This window comes from Phragmites australis, chromosome 10, assembly GCF_958298935.1.
Source record: "Phragmites australis chromosome 10, lpPhrAust1.1, whole genome shotgun sequence".
NCBI classification, from domain to species: Eukaryota; Viridiplantae; Streptophyta; class Magnoliopsida; order Poales; family Poaceae; genus Phragmites; species Phragmites australis.
The window spans coordinates 4497845-4516932 of NC_084930.1; the positions used below are offsets into that span (position 1 = coordinate 4497845).

Genomic DNA, 19088 nt, shown 5'->3' on the forward strand with positions numbered 1-19088 from the left:
ATCTGGCACGCTGCGATGTCATGCATATGGAGAGCCATCGCCCCAAAAACTGCGTACGAGAAAGCAACGCAAGTGCACACACTCACTCACCACCCATACCGCGCGGACCGTGTCCACCGCCACTAGCGCCCGCACGAAGCGCATGATATCCATGCCCCTCCCCAGGGCTAGCAACGACGGTAACAGCAAAGACCCGCATGTGCCCCCGGCGAGCGGCAGGGGCACATGGCTCCGTGATGAGCAGCCACGCCAGCTCCGTGAGCTCATCCTCAACCTCGATAGCGACAGGAGCCACACCAAGTCGGAGATCACAGTGCTGCTCACTGGATCCAGTCGTATCGGGCCTCCAGCACGCAAATCCAGCCACCACAACACCGATTAGTCGACCACATTCAATCTGGTTGTCCAAAACCTGGAGAAAGAGAGGAGGAAGAAGGGGGAGGAAGGAGAAGAAGAAGGAACACAACAACCGCCGCTTGGCGGTGCCACCGGCCGCCGCCGCCATCGCCATGGTCGCCAGTCGGAGGTGGAGGAGTCACCCTGGTGTCGCCTCATGGAGATGATGCGGGGTTGCTCTTTTTCCTTCTTTGACTTTCCTCATTAAGGGAAATAATTAAATTAAATATGAAAGTGTGCATTTATTCAACAGCCCGTACATCCAATTGATTTCGGCACTAATCTTTTGGCTTGCCTCCACTAATGGTACAAGCCGGCGCTCGGGTCCTATGTGCCGCGCGGACGCAGTATGGGCGGGAGCGGCATCACAGACATATGGTGGCGGTTAACTGTGCATGATACGTGTGTGCGTTTGATTTATACTCTAATGAAATTGGCAAGCGGCCGCGGCCGCGGCCATCCGTGCACTGGGTCAGGGACCTGGCGGGCGTCTTTGCACTGGGTCGCGCGTACGCTCTGCTGGTGATCGTCTGGGACTGCGAGGGGCTCCGGGACGCAAGCCAGGAGGCTGGACGCCTGACCTCGAACGCACGCACGCACGAATCAGTCACGCCTACGAGGGGCGAGTACTGAGCCGAGCCCAACACATTGGGCCGGACCGTACATGGCCCCGTACATGTCGCCGAGTCACTCCGTTGGGCAACGCTGACCACAGTACTGCACACGCGTACGCTCTGCTGGTGATCACGTATTAATTCACACGTACGCATAGGATCCAGCATATCCATTGCACCGATCACACCTGTGTGATTAAGTACAACACGTGCATGGTAAAAAGGGGATGGTGGCAACTGACATGTGGTCCACAATTGCCTGTTTCAGTGCCCGGAGTTTCACTGTAACTGTTTGCTCCCCTTGCACACTAATCCTTTTAGGTCTCCATCTGACCAAGAAAGAGAGAGATCGCTATGGCCCAACAAGATCTGCGAGCTGCTGGCACTTTGCTCAAGCTACGAGCCCACAATCACCAATGATCAGCATTGAACCACGTTTTGTTCTAACTAAATCCCGGCCGGCCCTGCCTAGGGGGAGAGATCTTGCATTGTACAGAAGAATTTTCAATGGAGCAAATGGCAGTGGCACAGTTGTTGTTCTAGTGGCCGTCCCCTCCGTTTGAAGGCTTGATTGTTGCACGCTGCCCATTCCCTATCACACGTGTGATTTTGTACTGGGATTTACGTCAGGAACATGGCTGTCAGACTACGAATTAAGACAACGCACCGGCATCATGGACCCAGAACCAATGTATAAGCACAGTATCAATGTTGGTGTGGTAGCTGTAACACGTTAATTACTGCTATTTTTGCACGCCTGTTCCATAGCTTTTCAAGCTTATGTACTATCGATAAAGTTTTCATGCTAAAGGTGTTCTACAGCCAACACCACACAACTTTTCATTCAAGGAAAACTCCTCCCTATTTATGACTTATTTCCCTCTATTTCTACTGCATTTTTTACGATAAACTGAACGTTGGAAAGGTGGCTGAAATATTCGGGACATTTTACTGTGCCTTTTTTGCCAATCTTGGACGGGCAGCTGTAACGACCACTAACCAACACCTGCAACTGCAACAACGAGCTACTCAACTAAACTAGCGAGCACCGTTCGTTTCCCCAATGATTGACGTGCTGCAAACTTGCAATGCCTGGTCCTGTCCTGAAACCTGCGGAATCTATCAATCAATCACTCACAAACACCACCCTCTGACCGTCCTGCGCCTCTGGTGATGGTCTCGTCCGACACCGCTTTTCCCTACATCCCGTGTCAGCTTTACCACATGCAACCTAACCAACCAACCAGCCCAGCATAGGCATAGCACACTATTTCTTGCTACAATCTCCCTCTGATTCGCTCTCGAGTAGGCACACCGAAACTTAAATTCAGTTTCAACCATATTCCTTTTATTTTGTTTTCTTTTCGATTTTCTTCCACATTCCTATTTCTTTTATTTTCTATTATCTCCAATAGATTCTTTCGAGAGAAATCGTGAAAGAAAAGAAGAGAATCCCGCTCTAGAGGAAATGACCATAAAAATCCTTTCGTGACGAAAACCGTGAAGGAAAACCGTTAAAGCGCCAAAAAAATGAAAATCCCGTCGTGAAGGGAATTTAGACTCCGAAAAAAACGGTTGGGCATAGTATAACGATCGGCAGGTTATTTCGAAGATGGATATATAAACTGAAGAGCACCTGCAGAAAAGCTACTACATTCGCGCGCTACAATACCGATCAATCAATGGATAAGCTTTGTTGTGCGGCAGGTCTAAACTTAATCTAGAACCTGGTTTCTCTGCACAGAAGTTAGTAGAGAGATGCTTCAACCCTTTTTACAATCGCCGTGTTCACGAGGTCCTGGCTTAGTGCTCAGATCAGGGCCCTCATCCACATGGTAGTTTACGTTTCGGAGTGTTATTGATCTCGTATTAAATTGGACCTAACACCTAAGAACCAAACAGCTGCAACACTGCAGCGGAGCAAAGATGCCACCACGCAGGAGCTGTTGCGGCTTCTTCTCCATATTTTTCCACGATGGTAGAACTGTTCCTTTGTTGTCTTGCTGCACTGGTCTTTGTGGCGGGGCCGACCTCGCAGGCTTTGCTACCTCGCAGGCAGCGTCAAGAGGACGAGGACCACGGGCGCAGGGCGCGTGCAGGCCGTCAGTAGCCGAGCGAGCGATCAAAGAGACAAGGAAATAATGGCGGTACGTACGTGGGAGACGATGGATGGGGTTCCTGGACTGGACCATGGGTGGGGGTGTTTTCTGGGGCACGGCCATGTCTCCCCTGCCGCATGCATGCCGTCGCCCTCGTCTCCGTGCTTGGAATTATCCCGCACCAATCGATCGTGCGCTTGACCGCGTTTGATTGGCTGGGTAGCTGCAGGATAGATTCATATAGGTGCCTCTGTCTCTGCATGCATGTTTGACGTTTCCCTCCAAGAATCGTTCATCTGTTCAACCAAGAAGCTCACATGCATGGAGAGTCCAAATCATCAACTGTCTTCTAGTCAGGTATCATCGAATTCTTAGAGATCAGTACTATCTTCTCTTCCTGGGTTCGGTAGTCATCGATCAGAAGGCGTGTGATCATGAGTTCATACCATTTGAGCTAGCTGCAGAGGACATACACTAGAATCTGAGTGGTCGAGGATGATAATATGTTGCTCGAGATCGAGAGGCCCAACCCAATAATGGTGAAGTGAAAGTGGTAGAGTTAGGTGGTCCAGTACTCTATTGGGCTTGGGTTGCAATTGTTGTGCCCCCACGGGTTACTGCGTTTCTTGGTCTTTCTTTGCAGGGGAAAGGGAGGCAGTGCTCCTGCTGCGCACTTAGATTTTACCCCCATCTGATCGCCATCATTGTCCATCCTTTTGACCGTTAGTTCCTCCCTCTCCCTTTCTCTCTGCCCAATTGACCATTGCATACTGCTGGCAGCATCTATTTCTCTCTCCCTCCCATTCATATAAACTGATTCAAATCCTTTTACTTCGCAAGGATGAACAAAAAATATTTTACCATAGAATCATATCCATTCATCTGAGATCTAATGACTCATATAGAATTGAAGTCACCGTGACTTCACCTTTGTGAAGTAAGAGGTTCCCATTCCCATATACACTTGCACGGTTACACCAGGACCAGAAGCCCTAACTACGAGTATTGACATATCGCGATCTTCATTTTCACGTGCTAATGGAGTGAAATATTTCTAAATCAAGCAATAGTATTTGCTATTTTGCAACGCTTAGCCTACTCTCTGTGTGACAACGAAGGCAAATCACTCTGTAACTTATCAACATGTGAGTTCCATACATGTTGGGAGGCTGATGAGGCAGCATCGCCTGACCACCGTGGACCAGCTTCACCAGAGATCAGGCGGCTGTACAGAGGATGATCTCACGGAAGGGTTAGATCCCTAAAGAAGAGGTGAGGAAATGCATAGAGGAGTTGTCTTGGATGGTGGAAGCAACTATGTAGGGACCCACATCAAAAGTGAAACTCTTGTCACCAGCAACGTCTAGGCCGCAGTAGATGGGATTGAACCTGAATCCTAACCCTCTTTTCAACAGTCGCCGTGGGGGTTCAAGTTCCCAGTTCTGGGCACTGACGGATGATATGAACTCGTACAACGATGAAGAAGGGGCAATTTCAATCTCTGCGAATGATCTTGCACAAACAGTAATGGATGCGGGATTCAGAAATCTTGGAGGCAGAGGATAGTTTGCAGAGCCTGTCGGTTGCTGGGGTAGAGCTAGGATTGGACGATTGGGGGCTGAGCAGAGACAAGTTTGAATCGGTTCTAGAAGCTATTGTATTTATCCTCATAAAAATTTATAATTTTCTTTTAATATTGATTAATCTATTTTTCATTCTTTAGAAGAACAAAATACAAGTATTGGTGTCTTGCGATGGATCTATGTTTTGTGACCAACTTAAAACATCTTTTTTCTTTTTCATATACAAATTTGGTCACAATGACAAATGTATGACCTTTCGTATAATGAATGATGATATATATCCATTCAACGTCCTGATATTGTCTTTGTTAGTTTGATATGGGCCTACCATAGAAGTTGCTGAAAAATCTCTATAATTGAAAATAACTAAAGCTCAGGTCAATAAAAGAGGAGTGTGATAGTGTATGAATCATGATCATCAAGGACAAACACTTTAAACTTGGTAAACTTTGGCAAGAAAAAAATGCTTGTTACTATGGGTAGTAATTAATTATACTTGATGATATATAATACTTGAAATATGTTCTAAAAAAAATACATATAATACTTGAAACATAGATAATAGATAAAAATGAGTTTGTATGTCAATGAGCTCTTAAATTCTTTAGCTTTTAAATGCTACTTATTACATGCATTTAAATTGTGGATGAGATTTTGCTAAAGTCTTGTAACATGCTTATGGGCTATAGCGCGCTGGACATATATGTGATGAAACAAGAAACTGATGTTGTGATATTTTACGTGCATGTTGATGTCATGTAGAGATTGATCTATATATTGCATATGATGATTTATAAGGCAACAATATATATTTAGCATGACTTGTGATTCGGGAAGGCATTTCACTGATGGATACAAAATATATTTATCTTTTAGTATAAACTTGTAAGTTTATCTTGATCCTTAGTTAATTAGAGGATTCTTTTGAGAATTGAACTACACCATAATTTATGATCAAGACACAAGCGATGGAGGACCCCTGGACGTTCCTTTAATTGTTACTATATGTATGTTTGGGCCAGCACTAGTTACCCTATGGGTCATCTCATCTCAGAAGTACTCAAGTACATGCATGCATGCATGCATGATGCATAGGGGGGCCTGGATTGCCCTAGTCACCACCCCTGGTTGGTTCGCTCGACGGTAACTTCTATTGCTCCTCATATAGATTTGGATCAAGATGGTTCATTGTCTCGAAGGATTGTACACACGGTGGTCCAACACCGGCCGAAGGTTGGCAATCCATGGCATGACCCTTTTGCCACAACCATGTATTTCACCACCAAGAACTCTTGGTGATGTCCCCATTAAAGTCGTTCGCACCGGCCAGTATGACCAACATCAGTCACCTAAAGGCGCCATTCGCTCTACTGAGGATGATATGATGGTGGGTCGTCCGACAGTGACCATAGTGCATTAGTCAGAGAGGAAGGAGAAGACAATTCAAAATTAAAATATCATATCATTTGCAAATCCTACAGTTAAGGAGCTAAACCCATCGATCATTATTCATTGTGGGTCCAAAGAGACAATGTTCCGCCTATCGACATATCTCAGTTGTCTTTTCGCTCAGGCGGGACGCCTGCCACTTGAGTTTTGTGGGACCGGGAAATTGATCTATTTGCATTCAAAAGTGGTGGGTTGTTGTTTGACTCATCATACCACAAACCCTAAACCTATGCACGTGGACATCCTACGCTGTGGCATGGAGGGTGGAGGGAACCAAGGTAGAGGTGGTGAGGGATTTGGTGATGGCCATGGTAGCGGAAGGGATCGTGGTGGACTAGGTGGCTATAGCGGAGTTGGAGATCGCAATGGCTTTGGCGGCAAGAATGAATTCGGCAATTATAATGTTGGGTACAACAAGAGCTACAATAATGGACACTATGCCAATGGTGGTTGCAATAGTGGTGAGTTTTATGAAGGCGGCCCTGGGTTTAACCCAGGATATGGTGAAGGATTTGGCAATGGCTATAGTGGTTGTGGTCGCGGGTGGTCACGACACAGTTGGGCTCACCATGGTTGAAAGGACACTAATGTCGTCTAGAGGAGGTTGAATAGGCGTTTTTACAAAATTAAAACTTTGCAGCAGATTATACAGAATTCGAAACTTCTGGGTTTAATTTGGAACTTCCGAGTTCAGAACTTTGCAGCGGATTATACAGAATCCAGAACTTTCGGGTTCAGCTCAGAACTTAGACGCGTTGGGTTTAACTAGTATTCTAACACTCTAAACGAAATATGATGGTTTGAAATCAGACACGCATAACAATTGTAAGCAAAATATGCAAGAGGGTTCAAGAATTGATATCATAAATATAGATACAAGCATGTAATTCAATTCTACACAAGATATGCAAATGGAGATAAAATGAATTGGAAGCAGGCATATAACAAATAAGCACAAAAGTAAAGGAGACACGAAGACACTTGATTTCTTACCAAAGTATGGATACCGCCATTTGAGGTTCCTACGTCTCTATTGAGGGGCTCGGTCACACTTGAGCCGGGTCTCTTTCAACCTTTTTTCTCACTAAGCTCGGCCACACTTGAAATTGGGCTTTCACTCTTGAATTCTTCCCTTGCGGAGGTGAAATCCAAACCTTTACAAATTTTTCGTAGCTCACCACAACCTTGGGTGTTCGTTGGTGACGCCTAGCCGCCTAGGAGCTCCAAGCTCCAAGAGTAACAAACTCCTGAACTCGTGCAGGATCAATACCAAGTGCTTAAACACACACAACTTATGCTATAATCCGTAGGGTACTAAAGCACCACACCCACTCACACCTCTCTCTCTCTACTCACTAAGTAACCAAGGCTTGATTCTCACCAAATCTTGTTAAAGAGGGAGAGGGAGCACTCAAATGTGGAACACTAAGTTTGAAACACCTCACACCACCAGCACAAAGCCGCCTAAGTAACCTCTTCCACGCTAGGAGGACAAGGGGTATTATACTCTACTCTAAAAAACTAGCTGTTGGGTAGATTCTGCACAACCCGTAACTTTCTGGTCCTAAGAATCCCAGCGGAGTCCACCTGTTTCAAAATTCAAAGGGTCACACATGGGGAACCAAAATTCTCTCAGGTCTAGTGGCAGTTAATGTTTTTCTCTTCCATGATTCTCTCCTACTTACATCTTCTCTCTCTCTCTCTCTTTCTCTCTCTCTCTAGATATTCGGTCGAAAACTAGCCGTTACATAGCTTTTTGGTCTAACCCGGAACTTCCAGGTTGGCACGAGATCAAGGAAACAGAGGACCCTAACTCGGGATTCCATCTAGAGGGTTCGAATAAAGATCATCAGAACTTGGAAGTTCCAAACCCATCCGAAACTTCCGGTCCATAAACTAAGAGCACTCAAGAACCTCAATACAAAATTAATCCGGAGGTTCCGGTGCAGGACACCAGAATCTGGAGGTTCCGGATCAATCTGAAACTTTTAGGCAAAACTAAAATACCCAAACCGAGCACCCTAGCCCGGAGCTTATCTGGAGGTCCCGCTACTTGGAACTTTCGGATCTCACCTAGAACTTTTGAGTTCAGCACAGTTGACACTCTTAAAAACGATGATAACTTTTGATACTGAAGTCCGATTTAAACGATTTTAGACTCTATGGAAAGCTTATTCAGAGGGCTAGCTATCCCAACAGAAATCATGATCTCAAATGCATAGGATCAAACTATAAAACTCTGAAACCCAATTTAGACACTTTCACACTTTCAGCACCGGACTCCTAATACGAACTCTCAACATAAACCCATCCTGTACTAAGCACATGGTTTGAGCACTCGACACAACAATCGAGTAATGCTTTCAATAGTTCCTCTTGATAGTGAAGCAAACCTATAACCCGGTCTCCCACCAAACTTATTGAGACGGGTAAAACTAGAAAACATATTCTAGTTAAATTTTTGCCTTGAGCATTCCTATAGGACTTGATGAACACATCATCCAAATCACGATGCTTCTCATAACTCTTCAAGGCTTGTCATCATGCTTGCCCTTCACCATCTTGTCATAGAAAGCCACTTTGTATCTGGAATCTTCACGCTCTTCACTTTGTTCACCATCAAAGCATGAATTGTAAGCATTCGAGCATGTAAGTTGTCCGATAAGCTTGTCTTGATCTTACTCTTCCAACTTGGCAATTGAATATCTCAATTCAACTCAGGCCTTCTTATGGAACCTACCCTAACTCACTCTCAAGCACAAAGCATATGGGTTAGTCTATAAACATAATTGATAATCTCATATCTTTAGTCACTTAATCTCCATAAGTGACTTAGCCTTCATGCATGTCGATCTTCTTGAGCATCTCCTCCTTCTCATAAGCATTACTAAGAGATCAATGATAACGATGTATTTCTTTTGATCTCATGTCATTCTTCAATGAATCAATGCTTCATTTTTTTATGCATCTCTTATGGAATAACCAAATAATAATTCTCAACATAATTGCTAGTCCATAGGTATTGCCACCACTTACTCGAGCATCACCTAGAGCTCATTCATCTTGATGCATATCTCTTCTCCATGCATCACCTATGGAACAACCTACTAATAATTCTTAATAATATTGTTAGTCTATAAGTATTATCATTAATTACCAAAACCATACTTAGAGGCTTGATGCACTTTCAGTGGTGTTGCAAGTTTTGGTTGTAGGGGTGTTGGTGTCTATTGTCCCTATGGGTATGTCACGGCTACTCCCGCAGAGGCTAGCGCAAATGTGTCGCCAACAACCCCTGTGCTCGTGGTTCCTCTTGCACCAGTAATTCCTATAGCATCTAGACGGTATTGACTCTAGCTCTAGTTTAATAAATGAGGAAAGGGTTTGGCAAAGCCTTAGAAATTAATATTTGAGAACAAAAAATGATATCTCTAAGTGGAAAAGAAATCTAGTGATTCTCATTTCTGGTATGGCATTATGAAGGTCAAACAAAAAATCTTGAATTTAGGTTCTTTTCGCTTGCAAAATGGTACCCAGATTAGATTTTGGGAAGATATTTTACTTAGACGTAGACTGCTTAAAGAGCACTACCCTATCCTTTATAATATTGTTATGTATAAAAATACAATGGTGGCAGCTATGGTAGGCACTGAACCTCTTAATGTTTCTTTAAGAGCGCTTGTGGGGAATAAATTGGAAGCAAGGCATGAACGGGTAGTGAAGGTCATGAATTTCGAAATTAGTAATGAGTGTGACACGTTTTAGATGGTCTTTACATAAGAATGGTCAGATTTATATCAAATCTATATATAGAGCATTGATTTATAATAGGGTGATTCATACCAACTGCTACATTTGGAAACTCAAGCTCCCCTAAAAATCAAAGTGTCTTTATGGTACTTGCACAATGGAGTAATACTTACCAAGGATAACCTTGCAAGGAGGCAATTGAAGGGTAGTTTAAAGTGTTGTTTTTGCAGATGTAATGAGACTATACAACACCTCCTTTTTTTATTGCAAATTTATTTGGCGAGCGATTCATGTTACTTATGGTATTCAACTGCCGAGTAGTGTTTCTAATTTATTTGAAATTTGGCCACAATGGGTTAATCCAAAACCTAGGAATGAAATCTTGATCGTGGCAAGTGTCATATGTTGGGTGATAGAATTACGTCGCAATAATGTGGTTTTTGATAAAGCAATAGTTCACTCTCCTATATAGATTATTTTCAGGGCACCTATTGGATAAGCTTCTAGTCTTTGTTGTAGAATAAAAGAGAAAGACAACACATAAAGGCATGTTGTTATTTATTGGAGATTATGGTCATGAAAATTTTCGTCAAGCGTGAAAGTTCAATAATATAATTTGTGCTTGATGTTTCTGTTTCCATATATTCATACGCCAAAGTTGAGTGGTTATTTGGTGGTGTATTGGTTTATGTATATGATATTGTAATAATGAACGGTTAGGTGCATCTTATAATACCAAGGCTAAGATAATTCCATTCCATTATCTAAAAAGACAGCCGGAATCTGTGAGCTCGCCGATTGCTTGGTAATAGACTTCGGGTACGATGAACCTAGGCCGGGCTGGCTTTCTTTCACAAAAATAATGTAGCCCATCCCAAGTAGTCTCCACTTTCCAACTGCTACGAAGCTCCCGGCGTCCCAGACCTACCATCGCACCACCCGAGGGCCATCGACCCACTCAGGCACTTAGCACGGCCCGAGGTGTACATCCGGGCCAGCCTCTGTATTTATGTCTGATCAGTAGTTATCTACCCCTCTAAAAAAAAGTAGTCATCTGCTCCGAAGTCAGAGCATTTGCCTTCACTGCCCAGCGCATCTTCTCGGCGATTGGCCACCGCGCCCGGCCGCCGGCTACAGGCCTACTACAGCACCGCTGATGGGCACCGGCGCGAGAAGCTCGCAGCCAGGTAGCTCCCGCGGCCGGCTCCAGCCTGCGGTCCACGGCCGCCATCCCGCTCACGCTGCGTGTCGAGAGTCTCGAGACACGCGCGTGTTCCGATTCAACTAGCATAGCGTTTGGTAGCGCAGTCTTAGCGACACTTCGGCTGCTCACCGGCACTGCTCCCGTAGCGCATGTGGTTTTGATACGGTCGTCGGTGGCGTGCACGCGGCCGTGCCCATGCATATATACGATCTAATCGCGTGCGGCCCGCGGCTTTGACCGGACTCATATCCGATCCTCTGCAGTATAAGCAGATTCACATGTCAGTGATTTTTAATTTCTTTATAGTATTATAAAAGATCCCGTCGCGCTTTGATCACCTGGGGCTACAGTACTTTTGCGTCGTCATAACCGCCCCTGCATTGTGTGCAGTGTGAACATGCGTGTTGGAGGGTTTGTATGACGTGTTGGATACGAGAAATTAAGTTGGTATGTATCTTGTTTATACTAATCGTTTAGATTGAGTTGAGTTTGATTTGTAGGAGTTTGTTTGTGTATGATTTTAATTGTGACTAATTAAAATTGGAGAGAGAAAATGGAATTGACGATTTTGTCTCTAAGTCATAAAAGATTATACTTATCAAATGATCCGGTGTTCAATAAAGTGAATACACCGGATGATCTGGTGTTTAGAATGTTTTCACGCTAAAGTATATCAAGTTAGAGGTAAAAATTGAAATGTTCACCAGATGATTTGGTGTTAGAATGAAGTGCATACCAAACTATTTTCTAGAGAAGTTGAAATGGCGTTTCTAGTGGTTGTACATATTGGATGGTCCGGTGATGAGCTGTTATACACACCAGATACTTCACCGGAGCACTTTCTATAAGTTTTCTCTTGGCTCAGTGAAGAAAGAGTTTTTATACACGCCAGATGATCCGGTGTGTACACCGAAAGCTTCACCTTAGTATTATCTAGAGTTTTTCATTCATGCAATGAAAGATGGCATTATATACACCGAATGGTCCGATGCTAATAAGGAGTGTATGCCGGATCATTCAATGTTCACGATTTTTCCAAGATGAGTATTTTTACATGGTTTTTTATGATTAATTGGAGATGAAATTGGAGAAACGTGTGTGCTTGTCTTATCATGTATAGGTGATGGATGCAACTTGACAGTCGATGGCAGGATGATCGGGGCTAAGCAAGGTGCTTAATGCTGGACGATCAAGGAGACCAGACAATCAAGGGTGATCCTAGTTGTACATATGGAGGGCAATTAAGGAATGAGATGGCAGATGGATACAGGGTGTTGACAAAATAAAGCGAAAGAGATGTTGGTGCAAGTAACAATACGACCCGAGGGATCAGGAGCGGGAGCTACTTATCGACGGTCGAGATCGTAAGATGGAGTACACGTGTCGACGTTGGGTGGCTTTCTTAAGGTGTAAGCAAGTGGCGATGAGTCATACTTTGAAAAACGTGCGACACAGTTTCATAGTTTGGCCTCAAAACAGATGCGGCGGTGTAAGCATCTGTCGGGGAATAGGCTACATTAGCCTAAAAACAAAATTTTGCTACCGCATTAACTCAGAAAATCATACAAATAGGAGATCATAGATCGTTACCACTTGACACGTAGTATAACAGAAGAAGAGTCTAAGTGATTCGACCAAGCCCGATCACGACCAAATGGTGTCTACCGACCTCGGAACCACATGGTGGACTACTCAGTCCACCCCATCTGCAAAGGATATTGGGCGCTACTATCAATGTAAAGAATAAAAAGGTCCCCTGTCAGGAGGGCCCACACCAGCCGATTCTAGCTGACAATTGATATTTTCAAAACAATGCCCTTCATGCGAATAGGTGGGGCTCGTGTGACCAATCCCCTAGCCGCAGATGGAAACCCCGCCTGGCCGCAGATGGAAACCCCACGATCAACCATTGCTGGTCATAGGGTATGTGCTCACCTAACTATTCTAATCGCATTTAATGTCATCCACTTATGCATTTTCCTTCCCCACGCACTCTTTCGATGGTGAAGTCATGGGTCAGTGCAGAGACGGTGTGACCCGTCTTGTAGCATTTAATGCTACGGGATGGTCTGGCAAGTGAGCGTAACATCCTTGCAGCAGGTGTGACAGCATTTGGCGTGCAAGATGACCAGGGTGGACCAGTCGTGCCCAACTCCTATAATGGTGATCTAGTAGTAGCTATTTTTGTCAGGTATAGGGTACCCACCATATTTAACATAGTCTGCTTATATGTGCACGGTACACCTTATCTCCTGCTATATAAAGGGGAGGACCGGGCTTGTAAAAGGAGACACTCTGGATAAGTTCATTCAACATATAACAAAATACACACGACGTAGGGCTATTATCCTAAGGAAGATCTGAACCTGGATAAACCGTAGTGTTCTTGAGTTCCTTCGATACACACACCTACCAATAGCCACTAGAAACATTGACCATGCACTCATCGTCTGGTATACTTTGAATACATTATCAGGGATTAACCATTGACAGTTCCTTGCTGTTGTTCTCAGATCTTGTAGATAGTTACCACCTTGAGAGATTTTGGGTTAGATTTCAAGAGTTGTGCCACTTTTGTATGACAACACTAGTGTCATAAGCTTAGTCAATAGCTCAGTCTAACACTCAAGAACCAAACACATAGATGTGAGATTTATTTCTTACGAGAACATAATGAGAATAGGATATTGACTTGAGATACATAGATATCTAACACCAACTTGTCAATATCTTCACCAAACCTCTAGATGCCACCAGGTTTACTTTTCTGAGGGGAGAGCTTGGAGTGTGTCACCTTTATGGTATTGTGTGAGGGAGAGTTGCTATTGTACATACTCTATCTTATTTTTACTGTATTTGCAATGTATAGCATTCTGTAAGACAATTATAGTAGTTGAGTTTTGACTCATATGTCTTTAGCATTTTCAGTTTCTAGTTTTGAATTTGGGCTGAGGTTAGTAGTTGTGCGGAGCAAACTCTTAATCTTAGGCTGCTCTTGATGCTTTGATATGAAATATTTCAAACAAGTTAGCTTTCCTAAAAATGACATTTGGTAATTTTATGAATCGTGTAGACTATGAAATGCTACATTTTTTATCACCATGTTCGTAATTGCATTGGCTTAGTCGATACTTGTGTTAAGGCTAGTTTGATGAAGATCATGCTCTAAGCTTATTGGTTCAAGACAGTGAATTAGGGAATGTTGCACTATATTTTCTATCTTTGTCAAAGCTCATCATATAACCTTGAGGGAACTTGTGTTCCTTATGCCGCAAATATACTACTTGACTTGATCTCGTGAAAACTTGATAATTTGTGCAATTTGAATAATCTTAAGCAATCAAGTTTCTTGTGCTAAGATGTGATCCAATACGTTTGTCTTGATGCCTAGATGTGTTTGTCATACCCAGTTGTGTGACACTTCACTTGTCTAAGAGGCAACTTGAGGATAAAATGAATTATAAAGAATTGTGCCTAAATGTTCAATTTTTATTCACTTGATCTAACTAAGTCTTGGTTTCATATGTGAGTATTTGTAAAATCTACTGTCATGAATACTTAATTTGCCTAGTTCGATATTGAAGTTTACTTGTTCTTAATGCTCGTATTGCCTCAATACGAGTGGATGCTTATGTGATGGTCACTTTTACCATGATTCGGCTATATGAACTTAAATACGCTAATAATTTTTTAGGTTTAGCTTGTGTAGCTTCATGCTCTTATGCCATTGTCTCTTTTTGAGCCTTTGTGTGATGGCAAGTTCCACCTTCTACCCTTCAGACGCTTCTAACATTTGTAAATGCTTTGTGGTATACTTATAGAAGCTCATTTGGATTGCTTGTTCATGCATTGTATGGTGTTTATCCTTGATGTTTTCATTGCCAAAGGGGGAGAAATTATGCACTATACTACAAAGAAGAATCTTGCATAAATAAAAGTTGTTCATTGTCATCAAGGGGAAGAGAAGAATGTTCTGGTTTTGGCTTGGTGAGAGAAGAATGTTCTGGTTTTGGCTTCAGGCTTTTTGCATTCCATCTTATGCTAAGTGATCATGTTCTTATTTTTCTTTGGTTTTCGATCACTTATATATGTTAATTGGTTTATGTGCTTCAACTCATTCTTTGTTTTTAATGTGTGTTGTTAATGGACTCATCAAGTGGAAGATTAAGAAACCAATTGGATTTGTACCTGGTTTGTATGTGATGAGTCATTGACAATGTCTAAATTGAGTTGAGTTTGGTTTACATGAGCTTGTTTATGCATTATTTTGATTGTGACTAACCAAAGATGGAGAGAAAAATAGAATTAACGATTTTTGTCTCTGAGTCTGGAAAAATTGCACTCACTAGATGGTCCAATGTTCAGTGAAGTAAACACACCAGATGGTCCGGTGTTTAGAAGGTTTTCACGCTGGAGTATTTCAAGACAAGGCAAAAATTAAAGTGTTCACCGGATGGTCCGGTGCTAGAGTGAAGTGCACACCGGACTATTTTCCTGGAGAAGTTGAAATGGTGTTTCTGGTGGTTGTACACAGTGGATGGTCCAGTGATGAGTAGTTATGCACACCAGATGCTTCACCAGAGCATTTTTTAGAAGTTTTCCCTCGACTCAGTGGAGAAAGAGTTTTTGTGCACATACACCAGAGTATTTTCCAGAGTTTTTGCATTCGTGCAATGGAAGATAGGATTACACACCGGATGGTCCGGTGCTCAAAAGAAGTGTACACTGAATCCTCTGGTGTTCACGATTTTTTAGAGATGAGCATTTCTACAGTAATTTTTTATTATGACTAATTAGAGATGAAATTGGAGAAATATGTGTGCTTGTATTGTCATGTGTAGGTGATGGATACAACTTGATGGTCGACGGCGAGATGATCGGGGCTAAGTAGGGTTCTTAGTGCCGGAAGATCAAGGAGGTCGAGCAGAGTCAAGGGTGATCCTAGTTGTACGTGTGAAAAGGCAAGCAAGGAATGAGATAATGGATGCAGATGGCATGTTGACAAAGTCAAGCGAAAGGAATATCGGTGCAAGTGACGACCCAAGGGATCAGGAGCAGGAGAGACTTACAAGTGGTTAAGATTGCAAGACGAAGTACACACGTCGACATTATGTGAGTTGCTTAAGGTGTAAGGAAGTGACGTTGAGTCACTCTTTGAAAAAGCATGTGAGATGGTTTAACGGTTTGGCCTCAAAATCATGGAAAAGTGTAAAGTGCACGTGACATCATCACGAAACATGCGTTGAGACAAAGCTAAGTCTTCAAGGTTCCACAACCGCTCGATGGACGAGCAAAAAATTAACAAAAATATCCTCGATGGTTGATAGGAGTATATTGAAAAAGGGAGACATATTAGGAATAATCTAGAAAACTTAAGGGGTCAAGAAAACTAGGCTATAAATAGAGCGGGAGGGCTGGTTGGGCCCTTTGAGCTAGCCATTAGATAGTTATATGCTAGGGTTTTAGAAGGAAAAGGGGAGTGCTTAGTCAATATATTAGGTGAGAGCTTTTGGTATGCAAAAATACTTCATAATCTACTGAAAATATGGTGTTCCTTTGCAAGTAATGAAATTTATGTTTACTCTTATACTTGTATTCATCTCCTTCTAGTTTTCCTCTCTTAGAACCCTTGCTTGATTACAAGTTTTTCGAGTTTTGTTATGATATTTGTTTTTTTTTTTGAAAAGCTGAATTTTTTTTTCATCATGTTGGAGTAGTTATTCTTGTTGCTAAAGGGATAAGAATTATATATGAGTTTATCTTAAACCATCCCTTGCTTCTAGATGATCAACTTGGAGACTCTCTTTACCCGATGTCTATTTATTCGAATCTTAGTGAATCAAGTTGTAAGCTTTTTATGGTTATTACTCTTGGAATTGATTTCTATGAAACCGAGTTCATATTCACTTATGAGAGTTGTGCTTTTTTTAGAGATTTTTATTGTGTTTTATTTCCATTGGTTTGTTAATTTCGCATGTTGATTTTAAGGTGCGTTGGATGAGAAAATTATGATAGATCATTTAAAAATTTGATAAACCTCATATTCACCTCCGCTCTAATCGTCTTTCTAAATCCTATACGTTATAGTTTCAGAAGTGCCAAAGGCTCCCCTCAAAAGAGAAGTGCCAAGAGGCAAGTAGAGACGTAACTGTGATTAGACATTTGTAACATAAAAATATATATAAATCCACCCAAGTCTCCTGAAAAAACAAGAATTTATAGGGGGCTCGTGCTCTCGTGGGTTCTCTCTGAGTCCACCCCTGGAGGCAAGAGCTATACCAAATTAGGCAGAATGGGACGTGTTGCTGCGCTCGTCTCGAATAAATGTATTAATGAAATGTTATATGATTTGTACGTTGTATTTGAAGGGTAAAATTGATCTTTTTTATTTTTTTTGTTATGGACACACTCATTGAAATGTTGTGATTATAACTTTTATTTAATACATCAAGGGCCATGGATCAATTATGTGTTCTTTTCTTGTTGGGTATTTATGTGTTAAGCTGATAAACTGACATCGGTGTAATTCTTTTATCTAATTTTTATCTATTTTTATCATTGTTGTTTTTAAGTATGAATTGTCAATGGTGAGGGAAGTAGATCCGGAATTTTGACACGAAGAAATTGCCAAAAAAATCTTCGTTGCGCCTGCAGGCCGAGAGAGAGCCGGGGAGGAAGACCATGAGGCTGAAGAGAGAGCTGACGAAAAGCACACCCAACTGATCAGTTCTCCGACTTTGCTACTTGGCAAGAGCAAGAGTCTTTGACTCATGCAAGGTGGGAGTTGAGATGGAGCGAGAACGTGAGAGAAATATAGAAGAAGGAGGTGGCGAGGATTTTTTGGGTCGGTGGCTAGTAACAGGTAAGAAATATTAATTTGAAAAATGAGGTAGCAGTATTTTTTTTGGGTCGGTGCCTGGAGTTTCCGGAGGAAAACGCTGGATTTTATTTGGTCTCACATGCATGAAAGAATAAATGAGAGAAGTATTAATTTGAAAAATAAGGTCATGGCGATTAAAGTTTCCAGCAGCAGCTAAAGTTTCCGGAGGAAAACATCGGATTTTATCTAGGCGTACGTGTATGAGGAAATAAATAAGTGAGATATTTTTCGCCAGTGACTAAAGTTTTTGGAGGAAAATACCATATTTTATCTAAGCATATGTGTATGAGGAAATAAATAAGCGAGTTATTTTGTTGATTTTTTAGAATGAAATAATTTTTTTGCTAAATATCTGAGAACATTAGTTACTATATGGTACAGTGTTTTCACATACAATATTTGATGTCATGGCAATACGATACAGTAGCTCCAGTACGTTTTCTTATTTTTGGTGCTTGCCTAAGCTCGCGGCCTGTTTCTTTTTTATACTCTGAAGACTTGTTAGTATCAGAACTCGCTGCAACATACTGTTCCGCTGACAAGGAATGAAGTGGCGGGGTCTAACTGTCAACACAGGAGCTACAGTAAGAGAGGATTAAGAGCGCGCGGATTCCGCCCTGCATAGTAGTATAGTATTGATTCGGCATAGGAAAGCGTTGGCGGTTTTAGGTGGACAGACATTATCTTATCACAACAGTTCCCGTAGAAAATTAAAACTGCACTCAACATAGAGTAGGACAGTTGAGTCAGCGTCAACGATGGCATTCGATTGGCTAGTTTAATCCTCTATTTTACTCACACTACTGATGTTGACCCACTCTTGCCATCAGCTCTAAGCCTGGGAGGAGGAGCTAGTAGGTACTTCCATTCCACCGATCAATTGACCAATTCGCTGCTCCCTTCCCACCAATCAAGGGTTCAAAGATCAAATTCTCGGTAGCACCCCCACCCCCGGGTCTACGGCAAGTTCATTCCAACTGAGCTTTATCCTAAACTTCTACGCTGATCTTACTTCAACTAATCTATATGTCATGCGTGGTAATTGGTAAAGTGATGAGTATTACTTTCTTTGTGAGTTATTAGTAAAATATACTCCCTCTGGCCGTAAATAAG

General features: G+C 42.4%; 1 protein-coding gene across 1 annotated transcript; it reads left to right on the forward strand.

Moving 5' to 3' along the window:
* Positions 1-6397: 6397 nt before the first annotated feature.
* On the forward strand, positions 6398-6718 carry LOC133931115 (uncharacterized). Its single transcript, XM_062377928.1, has one exon. The coding sequence runs from the start codon at positions 6398-6400 to the stop codon at positions 6716-6718; it is 321 nt and encodes a 106-aa protein (XP_062233912.1).
* The last annotated feature ends 12370 nt before the right edge of the window (positions 6719-19088 follow it).

Bases quoted from the DNA above. Each gene is read 5' to 3' on its own strand.
- LOC133931115 (XM_062377928.1), top strand. From the start codon at position 6,398: ATGGAGGGTGGAGGGAACCAAGGTAGAGGTGGTGAGGGATTTGGTGAT.